A 17,533-nucleotide genomic window follows, 5' to 3' on the forward strand; every position below is an offset into this window, starting at 1 on the left:
TTTCAGTGAATTACTATACACACACACACACACGCGTATATATATATATATATATATATACATACATATACATACATATACACACACACACACACACACACACCCTCCCTGGCGGGCCTTTGGAATATCTCCCTAATTGTGAAGTGTCAAGGTTGGCAAGTACGGACTAGAGGTGTGCTAGAGAATAGAACATAAAAAGGTGTTTGTTACCTTTAAAGGAGCGTGTGTGTGTGTATTTCCCGACCCTTCCACCTGTGTAGGACTACATTGACTTTCCTGACCACCTGTAAAAAAGTACTAAAGCAGGTCACTGAACCTGAATGCATTTTTGGGCTGAAGCTGGTCCTTGTAAACAGGAAGTTGTGTTCTTTCTACTGTAAACCAGTTTGTTCGTCGCCGAGTCTCTCGTTTGGTTTCCTTCTCCCGCCGTGTTGCAAACGCACACATACAGTAAGCACAAGAGTGTCAGTAAAATAGAGAGGATATGTGGAAAGGGAGCTCAACAGTACTTTTAAACTGTGGCGCCTCTGGTACTAGTGCATTCTGGGAGTAGTTTTGTCTTTTTTGGCTGACTGGCTAGCAGGAACAGTGTTAGGCCTCTCCAGGTGATCCTTGTCCAGCATAGTAACAATATATCTCTTTAGAAAAATTAAAAAAAAAGAGGCTTGGGGAGGGGGTTGGAGTGAAATGTTTCCAGTTTAAGGCGGTCCAGTGGAAGCCAGGTGCGTTCACTCCCTCTTGGGCTGAGATTGGTGCTCTTCGGGCTCACCTTCGCCCTCGCCCTTGAGTTTGGTAAAAAACTGGTTGAACTTGCGAAGCTGCTCGCCGGCCGTCATGCTTTCCTCCTGCAGCCGCTGGTTGTTCTCTCGGAGGTTGGCCATCTCGGCCAGCAACACCACCTTGTCCTGCTTCTCCTGGACACCAAGAGTGGAAAGGATTTAACCGCAGCACATTCACCGAGTTACATTTCTTAGCACACAACGGCTGAAAAGGTTCACATGGAGACCAGTTGGTTAAACACGACCACATTGTCTTATGACAGGGGTCACCAAGCTTTTTGAAAGCAAGAGCTACTTCTTGGGTACTGATTAATGCCAAGGGCTACCAGTTTGATACACACTTAAATAAATTGCCAGAAATAGCCAATTTGCTCAATTTACCTTTAATAAATAAATCTATATATATATTAAAAAAATGGGTATTTCTGTCAGTCATTCCGTCGTACATATTTTTGGAGAGAATAAATGATGAAAAAACACTTAATAGAACGGTTTAAAAGAGGAGAAAACAGAAAAAAAATGAAAATTTAATTTTGAAACATAGTTTATCTTCAATTTCGACTATTTAAAATTCAAAATTCAACCCAAAAAAAAACAAGAGAAAAAATAGCTTATTCAAATCTTTTTGAAAAATTTAAAAAAATAATTTATGGAACATCATTAGTAATTTTTCCTGATTAAGATTAATTTTAGAATTTTGATGACATGTTTTAAATAGGTTAAAATCCAATCTGCACTTTGTTAGAATATATAACAAATTGGACCAAGCTATATTTCTAACAAAGACAAATCATTATTTCTTCTAGATTTTCCAGAACCAAACTTTTAAAAGAAATTCAAAAGACTTTGAAATAAGATGTAAATTTGATTCTAAAGATTTTGTAGATTTGCCAGAATAATTTTTTATTTATTTTTAAGCATAATAAGTTTGAACAAAGTTATTTCACAAATATTCTTTGTCGAAAAAACAGAAGCTAAAATTAAGAATTAAATTAAAATGTATTTATTATTCTTAACAATAAAAAAAATAAATTTACTTGAACATTGATTTAAATTGTCAGGAAAGAAGAGGAAGGGATTTAAAAGGTAAAAAGGTATATGTGTTTAAACATCCTAAAATAATTTTTGATGTTGTATTTTTTCCCTAAAATTGTCTTTCTGAAAGTTATAAGAAGCAAGTAAAAAAATAAATGAATTTATTCAAACAAGTGAAGACCAAGTCTTTGAAATATTTACTTGGATTTTCAAATTCTATTTGAGTTTTGTCTCTCTTAGAATTAAAAATGTCGAGCAAAGCGAGACCAGCTTGCTAGTAAATAAATACAATTTAAAAAATGGAAGCAGCTCACTGGTAAGTGCTGCTATTTGAGCTATTTTTAGAACAGGCCAGCGGGCGACTCATCTGGTCCTTACGGGCGAGACCTGGTGCCCGCGGGCACCGCGTTGGTGACCCCTGCCTTATGGTTTGGGTGAGAAACGCATACAACTCTTTAGCGCCGCCCTAGTGGCTCCCTGGAGATTTTTCCAAAAATGTAAAAAGATGGGGGGAAAATATATTTTTTGTTCTAATAGATTCTTAAAAGCACTGGAGTGCTATCATAGAGATGATCTTTGACTAGCCTTTTTTGCCAAAGGTCCCTAAAAATAGAAGAGTGCTCCCGTGACTCTGGCAACATACAAAACTAGTTTAGTTGTCACGTTGTGTAAATTGTAAATACAAAGAAAATATAAGGATTTGTAAATCCTTATATTCAATTGAATAGACTGCAAAGACAAGATATTTTTACGTTCGAACTGTTATTTTTTGCAAATATTAGCTCATTTGGAATTCAATGCCTGCGACATGTTTAAAAAAAAGCTGGCACAAGTGGCAAAAAAGACTGAGAAAAGTTGAGGAATGCTCATCAAACACTTATTTGGAACATCCCACAGGTGAACGGGCTAATTGGGAACAGGTGGGTGCCATGATTGGGTATAAAAGCAGCTTCCATGAAACGCTCAGTCGTTCACAAACAAGGACGGGGCGAGGGTCACCACTTTGTCGACAAACGCCTGAGCAAATTGTTTAAGAACAACATTTCTCAACCAGCTATTGCAAGGAATTTTGAGATTTCACCATCTACGCTGCGTAATATCATCAAAAAGTTCGGAGAATCTGGAGAAATCACTGCACGTAACATTGAATGTCCGTGACCTTCGATCCCTCAGGCGGTGCTACATAAAAAAAGCAACATCAGTGTGTAAATTATATCACCGCATGAGTTCAGGAACACTTCAGAATACCACTGTCAGTAACTACAGTTCGTCACTTCATCTGTAAGTGCAAGTTAAAACTCTACTATGCAAGGCGAAAGCAATTTATCAACAACACCCAGAAACGCTTTCGGCTTCGCTGGGCCCGAGCTCATCTAAGATGGACTGATGCAATGTGGAAAAGTGTTCTGTGGTCTGACGAGTCCACATTTATAAATGTTTTTGGAAACTGTGGACGTCGTGTCCTCCGGACCAAAGAGGAAAATAACCATCCGGACTGTTCTAGGCGCAAAGTGGTCAAGGCATGGGTAACTTACACATCTGTGAAGGCACCATTAATGCTGAAAGGTACATACAGGTTTTGGAGCAACATATGTTGGCATCCAAACAACGTTATAATGGACGCCCCTGCTTATTTCAGCAAGACAACGCCAAGCCATGTGTTACAACAGCATGGCTTCATAGGAAGAGTGCGGGTACTAGACTGACCTGCCTTTTTTGATTGATTGATACTTTTATTAGTAGATTGCACAGTACAGTACATATTCCGTACAATTGACCACTAAATGGTAGCACCCCAATAAGTTTTTCAAGTTGTTTAAGTCGGGGTCCACGTTAATATCCTGTTCTGTCTCCCTGTAATGTTTGTCTGATCTTGAATGGGATTGTGCTGAAAATTTTAATTTTCCTGAAGGAACTCTCCTGACGGAATAAATAAAGTACTATCTCCAATCTAATCTAATCAATTACAGGTAAGTCTGGAGTCCAGACCTGTCTCCCATTGAAAATGTGTGGTGCAATATGAAGCCTAAAATACCACAACAGAGGCAAGCAAGAATGGGAAAGAATTCCACCTGAAAAGCTTCAGTTCCCAAACCTTTACTGAGAGCTGTTAAAAGGAAAGGCCATGTACACAGTGGTAAAAAAGCCATTTTTGCAATGTGTTGCTGCCATTAAATTCTAAGTTCATGATTATTTGCAAAAAAACACAATAAGTTTTTCAGTTAGAACATGAAATATCTTGTCTTTGCAGTCTAGTCAACTGAATATAAGTTGAAAAGTATTTGCAAATCATTGTATTCTCTTTTTATTTACCATTTACACAACGTGACAACTTCACTGCTTTTGGGGTTTATAAATAGGCCAAAATTAATCATGTACTGTAGAGGAGGCTGGTTCTCTGGAATACACAAAATAAAACTAACAGTGATAGAAACGTGGCCACCAAAACAATTTCTTTGAATCCCGCTGCATTAAAGGGAGAAACATGTAGGTTGTGAACACCTGCTTCCAGGCCACTGCTGTATTGAACTGAAAATAGGTGGGTTTGAGCTGGTGAGGAACTCACTCGGTCCAGGTCAGTGCTGAGCTGTTTCAACATCACCTCCAGGTGGAGCAGACGTCCTGACAGATCGCCAGACACTTCGTCCCTGAAGGAACAAACAAACAAAAGATACAACATCTCATTTCGGATCACTTATGTCTAGTGCTAAAAAGTAAGGCTGCAGCTATCAAATATTCCAGTCATCGACTATTATTCGGAGTAATCAAGTAATCTGATAAAACAAGTTGAAATCAACAAATACACTGCAAAAACTGAAATCTAAGTAAGATGAAATATCTCAAATAAGGGTGATATTTGCTTCTTTTCTGTCTGATAAGAAAACTCTTCTCACTATGCAGATTTTATGTTAGAGTGTTTTATTTGTTTTAAGGGTTTTGGTCCTAAATGATGTCAGTAAGATATTACAGCTTGTTGCTGAGATTTTATGACCTATATTGAGTAAAACATGCTTGAAAGTAGAATATCGAGTGTTGCAAAGCTGTGTCATCAACACTCACATATAAAACTACTTTTTCAAAAGTAACAATTTCTTATTTCAAGCATGAAATAAAAAAAATCATGACGGATGACAGCCAAATGGACTTCGTGGTTTTATTTTCAATGAAACAAGAGAAAATACGTACTCATGTAGTAGTATAGTTGGCACAGTACAGTAAACAGACAGTTAATATTTAAACATTTAACATGTGCATGAACAGAAATATTTCATGCACATTCAGGTAAATTATTTAAAATTATAATTAAAAAAAACATGGGCTGGGGGCCGAGCTGTGTGTATATATATATATATATATATATATATATATATATATATATATATATATATATTATATATATATATATATATATATATATATATATATATTAGGGATGCACCGAAATGAAAATTTGTGGCCGAAGCCGAATAAAATTTAAACGCTTGGCCGAAGGCCGAATACCGAATAATGAATGCAGTTTTTCACAATTTTTTTATATTGCATAAATAGCCTAGAATAAATATTTAGACATGTTTTTCAAATAAAGTAATTTTTTATTGAATATTGACATTTTTTTAATATTCCAGTAGCCTTTGCTTTTCAAAAAAAGCACAATGTTTTTCATTTATATTAGGCCTTCAAACAAAACATGCATTCCAAGAAAAAAAATAAAGTGCTTTAAAGTGGATAAACCCACAACAAATGAATTATTGTCCTTTTGGCAAAAGTCTGCTTAGCCACAGTAGATATGCTAATAATGTAAACAGAAGGCTCAAGTAAATCTCAATAAGTGTGTGCTTGTAACCTCATACACTTATACAGGTAGCCTACACAACAGGCTAATGTAAACAGAGGCCCCACTAAATCTCAATAAGTGTGTGCTTGTAACCTCATACACTTATACAGGTATACAACATATCCCAACGTCACTGCACGTTGGTTGATTGCGTCACCGCGTCAAAAAATTGCGTCACACGCCACTATTCGGCCTTGTTTTTAACTCATTCCACCGAAGGCCGAATGTGGCTTTTTTTGCCATATTCGGCCGAATATATTCGGTTACCGATTAATCGGTGCATCCCTAATATATATGTATCTATATATATGTGTGTGTGTGTGTATGTATATGTATGTATGTATATATCTATGTATATATACATAGATATATACATACATACATATATATACGTATATATACATATATGTATATATACATACATACATACATATATACGTGTATATATACATATATGTATATATACATATATATGCATATATACATATATATACATATATATGTATATATACATAAACACATACATATATACACACATATATGTATATATATATATATATATATATATCCATATACATATGTGTGGGAAAAATCACAAGACTACATCGCTACAGAACTGTTTCATGAGGGGTTCCCTAAATCATCAGGAGATTTGATTGAGGGAACCCCTCATGAAACAGTTCTGTAGAGATGAAGTAGTCTTGTGATTTTTCCCCACACATACATATTGCGCTCTACCACGGTATTGAGCACTATTCCCTGGATAATCCAATCAAGACATATACATATATAAATATATACATATATATGTATGTATATATATATACACATATACATATATACATACATACATATATAAATATATACATACATACATATATAAATATATACATACACACATATATATATATATAAATACACATATATACATATACAGTACATACATATATATATATATACACACACACACACATATATATATACATATATAAATACACATATATAGTACATACATATATATATATATATATATATATATATATATATATATATACACACACACACACACACATATATATACATATATAAATACACATATATACATATACAGTACATACACATATATATATATACTGTGTATATATATTATACGCGATGATGTCATGGTATGTATGGTAAAATGCATTTTTAGACAATATGATTTGCCTGAGCGACTAGGAGACACCGAGACCAACAAGCAGTTGCCTTGTTGCCTTTCCATTAAGAAAAATAAACTAGTTTTTAGTCTAAGTTTGCTGGTTTCAAGAAATGTAATGTCGGGCACATATCATGATGTCAAGATAATGGCACTAGCATCTACTTCATTTAAGAATATTCAAAAAAAATATTGAGAAAAAAGGTCTCTTTTTTTTCTACCTAGAAAAGTGCACTTGTTATTAGTGAGAATATACTTATTTTAAGCTATTTTTGGCTTCATTGAGGTTTGATAATTTGACTTGTTTTGGAAAGTCTTGACAGGCCAAATTTTCTTGTTCTATTGGCAGATCATTTTCCTTACTTCAAGTAAAATACCCCTATTTTATTTTTCCTTGTTTTTGAACACTGCCTTTTTTTTGTAGTGTATATGAATAAGAGGATATAATTAACTTTTTAAACAGATAAAAAAAAGTTTTTGCTGTAGTCCTTTAATTGGCAGCGGAGGCAAAGCTCCTCTTCTATAAACTAGTTAATGTATCTTTTCATTTGCATTTCTTATATGGCAACCACACAATATATGCAATATTTTCCACATTAAAACATTTTAAAGTGAAATATTTGATCTGTGTTGGCCCTGCGATGAGGTGGCGACTTGTCCAGGGTGTACCCCGCCTTCCGCCCGATTGTAGCTGAGATAGGCGCCAGCACCCCCCGCGACCCCGAAAGGGAATAAGCGGTAGAAAATGGATGGATGGATGGATATTTGAAATAATTGGAGCCTTGTAAAGGTCAATAATTCATTATAACATTGATTTATTTTTTATTTTTAGAGCAATTGCAAAAAAGAAAAATCAGAATCAAAATCAGAAATACTTTATCAATCCCTGAGGGGAAATTAAATGTTTTCAGCACAATCCCATTCGAGATCAGACAAATAGATAGATAGATAGTACTTTATGGAGTCCTTCAGGAGAGTTCTTTCAGGAAAATTAAAATATTACAGGGATATAAAGACAAAGATAAAAAATAAAAAAAATATAGACAAAAAGAAAAAAAAAACATTTTCTATATTTCACCTCATTCAACTTTTTTATATATTTTTTGTTGCAATTGCATTTCCAGAATGTGTGGCGGGCCTGTAAACAATTAGCTGCGGGCTGCAAATGGCCCTTGGGCCGCACTTTGGACCCCCCTGGCTTAAAGGAAGACATGAAACTGCTACAGGAAAATACCCAAAAAAAGAGAAAAAGCGCAAGACAAGAAGTAAAAGACTACACACAGAAAAAGAGCAAAACAGTGAAAATAAGTCAGGGTGTGATGTGACAGGTGGTGACAGTACACCTGGGCGGTTTAGCTCGGTTGGTAGAGTGGCCGTGCCAGCAAATTGAGGGTTGCAGGTTCAATTCCCGCTTCTGCCAACTTAGTCACTGCCGTTGTGAAGACACTTTATCCACCTGCTCCCAGTGCCACCCACACTGCTTTAAATGTAACTTAGATATTGGGTTTCACTATGTAAAGCGCTTTGAGGCACTAGAGAAAAAGCGCTATATAAATATAATTCACAAATATAATTCACAAATATAATTCACTTACTTTAAGACAAGAGCTATAGTCATGCATGCTTGCTTATGCTTTTAAGTCATATCCAACAATCACCACAACGACTTTTTATTGTCAATATTGGCTACTGAGTTTCATTTTGTAGCCAATAAGTTTCTTCTTCTTCTCTATCCTCTTGTTGTGGGGCAGACTTGGGATGGTTTCCTGCTGGCTCCACTATGGACGGGACTATATTGGATCCACTTTGGACTGGACTCTCACCGTTATGTTAGATCCACTATGGATTGTACTTTCACAAGTTTTCCCACATATGCGGTCCTCTCCAAGATTTCTCATAGTCATCATTGTCACTGCCACCGACGTCCCATTGGGTGTGTTTTTCCTTGCCCTTATGCGGGCTCTACCGAGGATGCTGTTATGGTTTGTGCAGCCCTTTGAGACACTTGTGATTTAGGGTTATATAAATAAACATTGATTGATTGATTGATTGATTTTTAAAATAATTTCTGCTGCTGGTGTGCCTTCAATGAAAAAAAAAAGGGCCTTGGCTCAGAAAAGGTGAAAAAAGACTGACCTAAATGTCCACGCTCTACGTGTTGTGCATGTGTCCCCGACAGCAACGTGACATACCCGCTGAAGGTGGGTGTGGTCCTCGGCGTCTTGGGAGTGGGAAACTGTACGGGGCTGGCGGCCGGCCTCGCGTCGGCGCCGCTTCCGTGCGTCTCGGTCGGCGAGAAGAGCGACACGGCTCTCTGTGCTGTGACGAGGACGTGTGCAGAGTTGGATGGAAAAGTTCCCAGAGTTACTCGCCGATGTTGATTAGAACAGAAAACGTGACAAGCCTACTGTATTTCCTTGAATTGCCGCCGGGGCGCTAATTAATTTAAAACTTCTTCTAACTCCAGCACTTACCAAAGGCATGCGGTAAAAGTAAGCATGCCCTAATTATTTTAAAACCTCTTCTAACTCCAGCACTTACCAAAGGCATGCGGTAAATTTAGCCCTGCGCTTAAAAATTTGAGTGTGATGTAAGGATACCATCAAGAAAAGCACATTTAATAAAAAAAAAACGTTATTATGGTCTTATCTTTACTTATAAATGAAGTCCATGCACAGCTCCTTCTGATCAAAAGCATCGATAACTTGTTTATAGAAGTCTTCCTTATCTTTCTTCAGTTTTAAAAGTCTCGATGGAGATCTTCCTTTATTACCTCCTGCTTCCATTGAAAATCCAGTTTAGAAAACTGTTTTATTTTAGATATGTAATCCTCCATGTTAAAAGTGCAAGCGAGAGGAAAAAATAAACGATCGCTGCTCACTCTCTCTGCTTGTTGTTACTTCTTCTGCAGCCAAGGAGTCGCAAGAAGGATCACTAGTGCCCTCTACCACCAGGAGGCGGGAGTCATTTAATGACTCATATTTGACACACGCAGCTACGGTATATTAATATAACATAGCTGCTTGCCCTCGTGTGTGAATGTGAGTGTGAATGTTGTCTGTCTATCTGTGTTGGCCCTGCGACGAGGTGGCGACTTGTCCAGGGTGTACCCCGCCTTCCGCCCGATTGTAGCTGAGATAGGCGCCAGCGCCCCCCGCGACCCCAAAAGGGAATAAGCGGTAGACAATGGATGGATGGATGTTCTTTTTAGCATATTCAATAGCTTGGACCTTAAATCCTACTGAATAGCTCTTAATCTTCTTCCCTTTATGCCATTTCAAATGATTGAAATCAGCCTCCTCCATTTTGAAAATGATGACAGGTGAAGTGTCACTCGTGACGTGACGAGTTTGACCCGGTGGAAATTCTAGACATGCGCTAATAAAAATAATATTTTGTGAAACGAGTTTGACCCGGTGTTAATTCTAGGCAGGCGCATACTTTATACCCAGCGGCAATTCAAGGAAATACGGTATGTGAGAGAGGCGGGTTCGAGTCACCTTCGTAGACTTTGGCAACGTTGACCAGGCTGGACCACTCCAGTCCGCAGGCAGTGTCAGGTAGGGGCATGAGTCCAGGATCCAGCCGTCTCAGCGGGGGGACTTTGTCTCTGGTCTCTGTGAGGGACAGCTCGGACGCAGACAGTGGCACTGAGAGAGAATGATGGGCACACTTGAATGGAATACCAATCTTTACCCTACTATTACATATAATAGAAGGTTACCGTGAATTCTGGACTATGGGCCGTTATTTTTTTTACCTACACTTTGAGCCCTGCAGCTTATAAAACGGTGCAGCTATTTCATGGATTTTTTTTCGCCAATTGCCATCATTTTTGTGTTCATTAGTTTTTAATAAACCCAAGCATAGGACTGAAATGGTGCGTTATTGTTTGTGCGAGTATTGTCCCGATACCAGTACGAAAATATATTTCAATGTATTTCATACTGTTTGATACATTTCTAAATAAAGGGGACAACAAAAAAGGGCATTATTGGCTGTATTTTAACAGGTACATGAAACATTTGTTTATTATTGCAATTTAGTCCTTAAATAAAATAGTGAACATACTCGACAACTTGTCTTTTAGCAGTAAGTAAACAAACAAATACTCCTAATTAGTCTGCTGACATATGCAGTAACATAACATATTGTGTCATTTATACACCTATTATTTGGTACACATTATAAAAGACAAACTGTAAAAAATGACTATTAATCTACTTGTTCATTTCCTGTTAATATCTGCTTACTTTCTCATTTAACATGTTCTATCTACACGTCTGTTAGAATGTAATAATCAATTATTCTTCTCTTCTTCGATACTTTACATGAGTTTTGGACGATACCACAAATTTAGGTATCGATCCGATACCAAGTAGCTACAGGATCATACATTGGTCATATTCAAAGTCCTCATGCGTCCAGGGACATATTTCTTGACTTTATAAACATTATATACATTTTTTAAAAAGGAAAAACGATTTTGTGATGATATAAAATATATATGTAACCATAGTAGTATCGACTAGATACACTCTTGTGCTTGGTATCATTACAGTGGATGTCAGGTGTAGATCCACCCATGGCGTTTGTTTACATTGTGACGCCAATGAGCTATTGTATCCTCCTATAATGTGTAGTGAAGCATGTTTAGCTATTCCTCGTCCTCCAGTGATAATGTTACATGTTAAAAACTGACTTTATTCGTCACCATGGAGACAAGGATTAATGATTTAGAAAGAACCTCTTCCTGAGGGTGTCTCAGTGTTATAACTTCACCTTCATCGTTTTTAGAACAAAATGCGTCCGTTCTCCCTTTTCTGTCTACATGCTGTGTCTGCCTGTAAGTACTCTGTGTGTGTGCGCTGCCAAACATGCTCCTCTGCTCGTAAAACCAGCAATGCGCTGTCATGTCTGTAAAATTGGGGCGAACCGGTACTTTTCAAACAGAGTAGAGTACCATTTTTGATTCATTAGTACCACGATACTATACTAGCCATGGTATACCGTAAAACACTATTCAGTATGAATGCTGACTAAGCAGTTTACTATGTAACCATAGTAGTATCGACTAGATACACACTTGTGCTTGGTATCATTACAGTGGATGTCAGGTGTAGATCCACCCATGGCGTTTGTTTACATTGTGACGCCGGTGAGCTCGGGTGTGCAGTGAAGCATGTTCAGCTATTCCTCGTCCTGCAGTGCTAATGCTACTTGTAAGAAACGTACTTTATTTGTCGCCATGGAGACGAAGATTAGTGATTTAGTAGTAGCTTAAACACTGCCGACTGCGAATGGACGTTAGATGTCTTAAAGGGGAACATTATCACCATTTCAAAAGGGTTAAAAAGAATAAAAATCAGTTCCCTAGTGGCTTGTTGTATTTTTGGAAGTTTTTTTTCTAAATTTTACCGCTCCCGGAATATCCCTAAATAAAGCTTTAAAGTGCCTTATTTTCGCTATCTTGGAAACCACTGTCCATTTTCCTGTGACGTCATACAGTGCTGCCAATACAAACAACATGGCGGTTACCACAGCAAGATATAGCGACATTAGCTCTGATTCAGACTCGGATTTAAGCGACTTAAGCGATTCAACAGATTACGCATGTATTGAAACAGATGGTCGGCGTATGGAGGCAGATAGCGAAAACGAAATTGAAGAAGAAATTGAAGCTATTGAGCGAATAGCTATTGACGCTATTCGGCCATAGCGTGGGTGTACCTAATGAAGTGGTCCATAGCATGGATGCCTTATTAGCATCGCCGGTAAAATGTGCGGACCAAACGATCAGGACTTTCGCATCTTGTGACACTGGAGCAACTTGAATCCGTCGATTGGTAAGTGTTTGTTTCGCATTAAATGTGGGTATCTAGTTTCAAATGTACATACAGCTGGCGTAAATAGCATGTTAGCATCGATTAGCGTTGCATGTTAGCATCGATTAGCTGGCAGTCATGCCGTGACCAAATATGTCTGATTAGCACATGAATCAACAACATCAACAAAACTCACCTTTGTGATTTCGTTGACTTTATTGTTGCAAATGCATCTGCAGGTTATCCATGCATCTCTGTGCCATGTCTGTCTTAGCATCGCCGGTCAAATGTGAAGACACTCAGGTACATTCAATGGGGGTCTGGCGGAAGATTTCTTGCCAGTGGTGCAACTTGAATCCCTCCCTGTTAGTGTTGTTACACCCTCCGACAACACACCCACGAGGCATGGTGTCTCCAAGGTTCCAAAAAATAGTCGAAAAAACGGAAAATAACAGAGCTGAGACCCGGTGTTTCTAATGTGAAAATGAAAATGGCGGCTGTATTACCTCGGCGACGTCACATTCTGACATCATCGCTTCCAGAGCGATAAACAGAAAGGCCTTTAATTTGCCAAAATTCACCCATTTAGAGTTCGGAAATCGGTTAAAAAAAACATGGTCTTTTTTCTGCAACATCAAGGTATATATTGACACTTACATAGGTCTGCTGATAATGTTCCCCTTTAAAGCAGCTCTTCCTGAGGGTGTTTCAGTGTTATAACTTCACCTTTATCTTTACTTTTTACACCAAAATGCATCCGTTCTCCCTTTTCTGTCTACACACTGTGTCTGCTTGTAAGTACTCTGTGTGTGTGCGCTGCCGAACATGCTCCTCTGCTCGTAAACCTAGCAATGTCATGACTTGATGGCACGCTGTCATACTCGTTAAAAAAAACCAAAAATGGTACCTTTCAAACAGTGTATAGCACCGTTTTTGGTTCATTAGTACTATGATACCATACCAGCGTACAACAGGGGTGTCAAACTCAAATACAGAGCGGGCCAAAATTTTAAACGGAACAAAGCCGCGGGCCAAGGTTGAACAAATTAACCTTTTAATAGGGACCCAAACAAGTTTTGCATTAAATATTGAACAAGCAAGGCTTATATAACTTTATTAACATGCAAAATCCAGTTCCAAACAATAATAATAATAATTAAAAAAATATCAATGGCATATCAAATAACATTTAAATAAAATGCCTTTTTTTCTATTTGCAATCTTCTCAGATAAATATCACATTTTTTCTACAGGCTAGTAATTAATTTGAAAATAAAATAACAATAATGAATGAACCAAACATTCAAGCCTTGAAGTAGCAAGAGAAAATAATGCATGAATAAAACGTTAATTATTGGTCAGTTTGCTGGTAGTTTCCCGGAAGAGTTAGTGCTGCACAGGGGTTCTGGGTATTTGTTCTGTTGTGTTACGGTGCGGATCTTCACCCGAAATGTGTTTGTCATTCTTGTTTGGTGTGGGTTCACAGTGTGGCGCATATTTGTAACAGTGCTAAAGTTGTTTATACGGCCACCCTCAGTGTGACCTGTGTGGCTGTTGACCAAGTATGCCTTGCATTCACTTGTGCATGTGTGTGTGTGTGTGTAAAAGCCACAAATATTATGTGACACGCTGTTAGTATGGAGGAAAAGCGGACGTGACGACAGGTTGTAGAGAACGCTAAAGGCCGTGCCTTAAATGCACGCCCCCAATATAGTTGTCCAGGTGGAAATCGGTAGAAATTCGGGAGAATGGTTGCCCCGGGAGAGGCACTGAACTTCGGGAGACTACCGGGAAAATTAGGAGGGTTGGCAAGTATGAGTATCAGCGGTGAATGCGGTGTTACAGCGGCACCGACGCTGTATAACACCGGCGGGCCAGCTCTAATGCTAAATTGATATTGCCTCAAGGGCCAAATTAAATTACACGACGGGCCAGAGTTTGACACCCATGGCGTACAACCCTCCAATGTATACATCTGCAGCTTACTTAGTCCAGAAATACGGTAAGTTAAATGTGGCGTCTGTTGGTGTCCATGGTCATAAACCACACCCCACCGCCCCAAAACTGTCAAATATGACTTAAGGAGTGTCTGAGGCGTGGACTCACCCTTCTTGGCCTGCGTGTGGTTCGAAGAGACGGAGTGCTTGCGGGTGGGCAGGGTGCAGGTGAAGAGCAGGTCGCTGGGGGCCGACTGGTGGTCAGAGTTGGCGAAGCTGGCGTCCCTGCGTCCGCTGCAGAGGGACTCGTCTGAAAAGGTGCGCTGCAGAGTGCACCTGGGAGACTGCGGGGACAGACAGCGGCTTTGTAAAACATATACATGACCACAACCCAAGTAGTTCTTGTTAACGCCACAAGATGGCAGCAGCAGTATTTACAGCAGGGGTCACCAACCTTTTAGAAAGCAAGAACTACTTCTTGGGTACTGATTAATGCCAAGGGCTACCAGTTTGATACACACTTAAATAAATTGCCAGAAATAGACAATTTGCTCAATTTACTTTTGATTAAAAAAACTATATATATAAAAAAAATGTGTATTTCTGTCTGTCATTCCGTCATACATTTTTTTTTCCTTTTACGGAACGTTTTTTGTAGAGAATAAATGATGAAAAAAACACTTAGTTGAACGGTTTAAAAGAGGAGAAAACACAGGAAAAAAGGAAAATACAATTTTTAAACATAATTTATCTTCAATTTCGACTCTTTAAAATTCAAAATTCAACCGAAAAAAATTATTGGAAAAACTAGGTAGTTGGAATCTTTTTGAAAAAAATAAAAAAATTATTTATGGAACATCATTTTTCCAAGTCTGGACAAAAAAACAAGTTGGTTTAAGAACAAGAATCATTCCCTGTTTTCCTGAAATTCCAGGAATTCCATCATACAATTTGTCAATTATTAAAACTGTCACTACTTCAACATGACCGATTTAAACAATTCCAACACCAACCAATTCAGCTCATTCAGGACATTTGTGCTCCTAATCATTTAAAAAAAAAAATCCCGCTTTTCTCAAAATTCCAGGAAGTTCCCTTTGAAATGAAAGGGACATTTTTCCAAGTTGCACAATTCCCACATTTTTCAAAACATTCCAACATCAACACATTCCACTCATCCTGGACATTCAAACTAACACTTTCCCAAGTTCCAAACCAAATTTGGTTTATCCTGGAAATTCAAACTCTTCAACATTCAAACCATTCCAACGTTTAAACTATTCTTACATTCATAATACATTCTGAATGAGTTAAAATTATTGGTGTTGAAATTTTTCAAATCTGTCGAGAAATGATGAAGTAGTTACATGTTTGATTGAGAAATGGTGTTATGGAATTACTGGAATTTGGGGAAAAACTGGTAATTTTTCCAGTTCAAAAACAAGTTTGTTTTTTGTCCTGATTAAGAGGAATGTTTGGACGGTGGAAAGGTTGAAATGCGTTGAAAAATGTGGGAGAAAACCAGGAATTCTGGAAAATCCTGGCATTTTTTTGAAGTTGGAAAAAAAGGGTAGTTTGAATGTCCAGGATGGTGGAATGTGTTGAAGGTGGAATGATTTGAATCGGTTGAAAACTATGGAAGTGGTGAGAGTTTGAAAAATGGCCAATTCATTTTAAACGGGACAAATGTCCCAGAAAACCTGGATTTCTGGGAAATCTGGGAATTGTCTGGAATTTGTCAAGGGAAAGCCTGCGATTCCCAAATAGGCTGAACAGTTTGAAGGTGGAACGCTATGTTTTTTATACACTTTGATTTTTATTTTACTGTTTTAATTGATTTTACCCTTTAAAATAGTTTTTAATCATATTTGTTTTTATATTGCTTTTATTTTTATTAATTTTTTTGTTTTATTCAGTCATTGGTGGAGCATAATATTGTTTTTAACATGGCTGTGCAGCACTTTGGAAACGTTATTGTTGTTTAAATGTGCTATATAAATAAAGTGGATTGGATTGGATTAATCGGGTGGAAAACATGGAAGGTAGAGCGCGCCAAAATCTGGGGAAGAAACTGGAAAAGTTGGACAAATAGATGAATTTTGGTGTAGAAAAAAGCATGTGTGTGAATGTTTTGGAGCATTCACACAATGAATAAATCACCTGTGGGGAAGTTGTCCCCCTCTCCCAATTAATTGTGCTACATTTGTGCTGGTTTGTCCTCTAAACTTTTTTTTGTTTTGTTTAGATTTTTTTAAGTTATTCTAAAATGCAGTCCTGGGTTCCATCCCGGGCTCAGGATCTTTCTGTGTGGAGTTTGCATGTTCTCCCCGTGACTGCGTGGGTTCCCTCCGGGTACTCCGGCTCCCTCCCACCTACAAAGACATGCACCTGGGGATAGGCCCCTCCCACCTCCAAAGACATGCACCTGGGGATATGCTCCTCCCACCTCCAAAGACATGCAGCTTGGGATAGGCTCCTCCCACCTCCAAAGACATGCACCTGGGGATAGGCCCCTCCCACCTCCAAAGACATGCACCTGGGGATAGGCCCCTCCCACCTCCAAAGACATGCACCTGGGGATAGGCCCCTCCCACCTCCAAAGACATGCACCTGGGGATAGGTTGATTGGCAACACTAAATGGTCCCTTGTGTGTGAATGTTGTCTGTCTATCTGTGTTGGCCCTGTGATAAGGTGGCGACTTGTCCAGGGTGTACGCCGCCTTCCGCTCGATTGTAGCTGAGATAGGCGCCAGCGCCCGCGACCCCAAAAGGGAATAAGCGGTAGGAAATGGATGGATGGATAAAATACATTTTCTGACTAGTGATGTCATCCGGCCCCCACACCTTATCCAAATCTCCCCAAACGTGTCCTATTCCTTTGTGCTGCAAAAATGTTTTATCCAACTATTATGTTCTTAATCCTTCCA

At 38.3% G+C, this 17,533-nt stretch overlaps 1 protein-coding gene across 5 annotated transcripts in view; it reads right to left on the minus strand.

Moving 5' to 3' along the window:
• sipa1l3 (signal-induced proliferation-associated 1 like 3) overlaps nt 1-17,533 on the minus strand; it is a 213,458-nt gene continuing 195,925 nt past the window's right edge. For all 5 annotated transcript variants that reach the window (XM_061878158.1, XM_061878159.1, XM_061878161.1 and 2 more), the window contains 5 exons: nt 14,776-14,950; nt 10,345-10,494; nt 9,037-9,163; nt 4,381-4,462; nt 1-914 (listed from right to left, as the gene is read on the minus strand). In XM_061878158.1, the coding sequence (XP_061734142.1) occupies nt 729-914; nt 4,381-4,462; nt 9,037-9,163; nt 10,345-10,494; nt 14,776-14,950 (720 nt within the window). In that variant the 3' untranslated portion in view covers nt 1-728. The remainder of the gene's footprint in view (nt 915-4,380; nt 4,463-9,036; nt 9,164-10,344; nt 10,495-14,775; nt 14,951-17,533) is intronic.

This window comes from Nerophis ophidion, linkage group LG18, assembly GCF_033978795.1.
Source record: "Nerophis ophidion isolate RoL-2023_Sa linkage group LG18, RoL_Noph_v1.0, whole genome shotgun sequence".
NCBI lineage: Eukaryota > Metazoa > Chordata > Actinopteri > Syngnathiformes > Syngnathidae > Nerophis > Nerophis ophidion.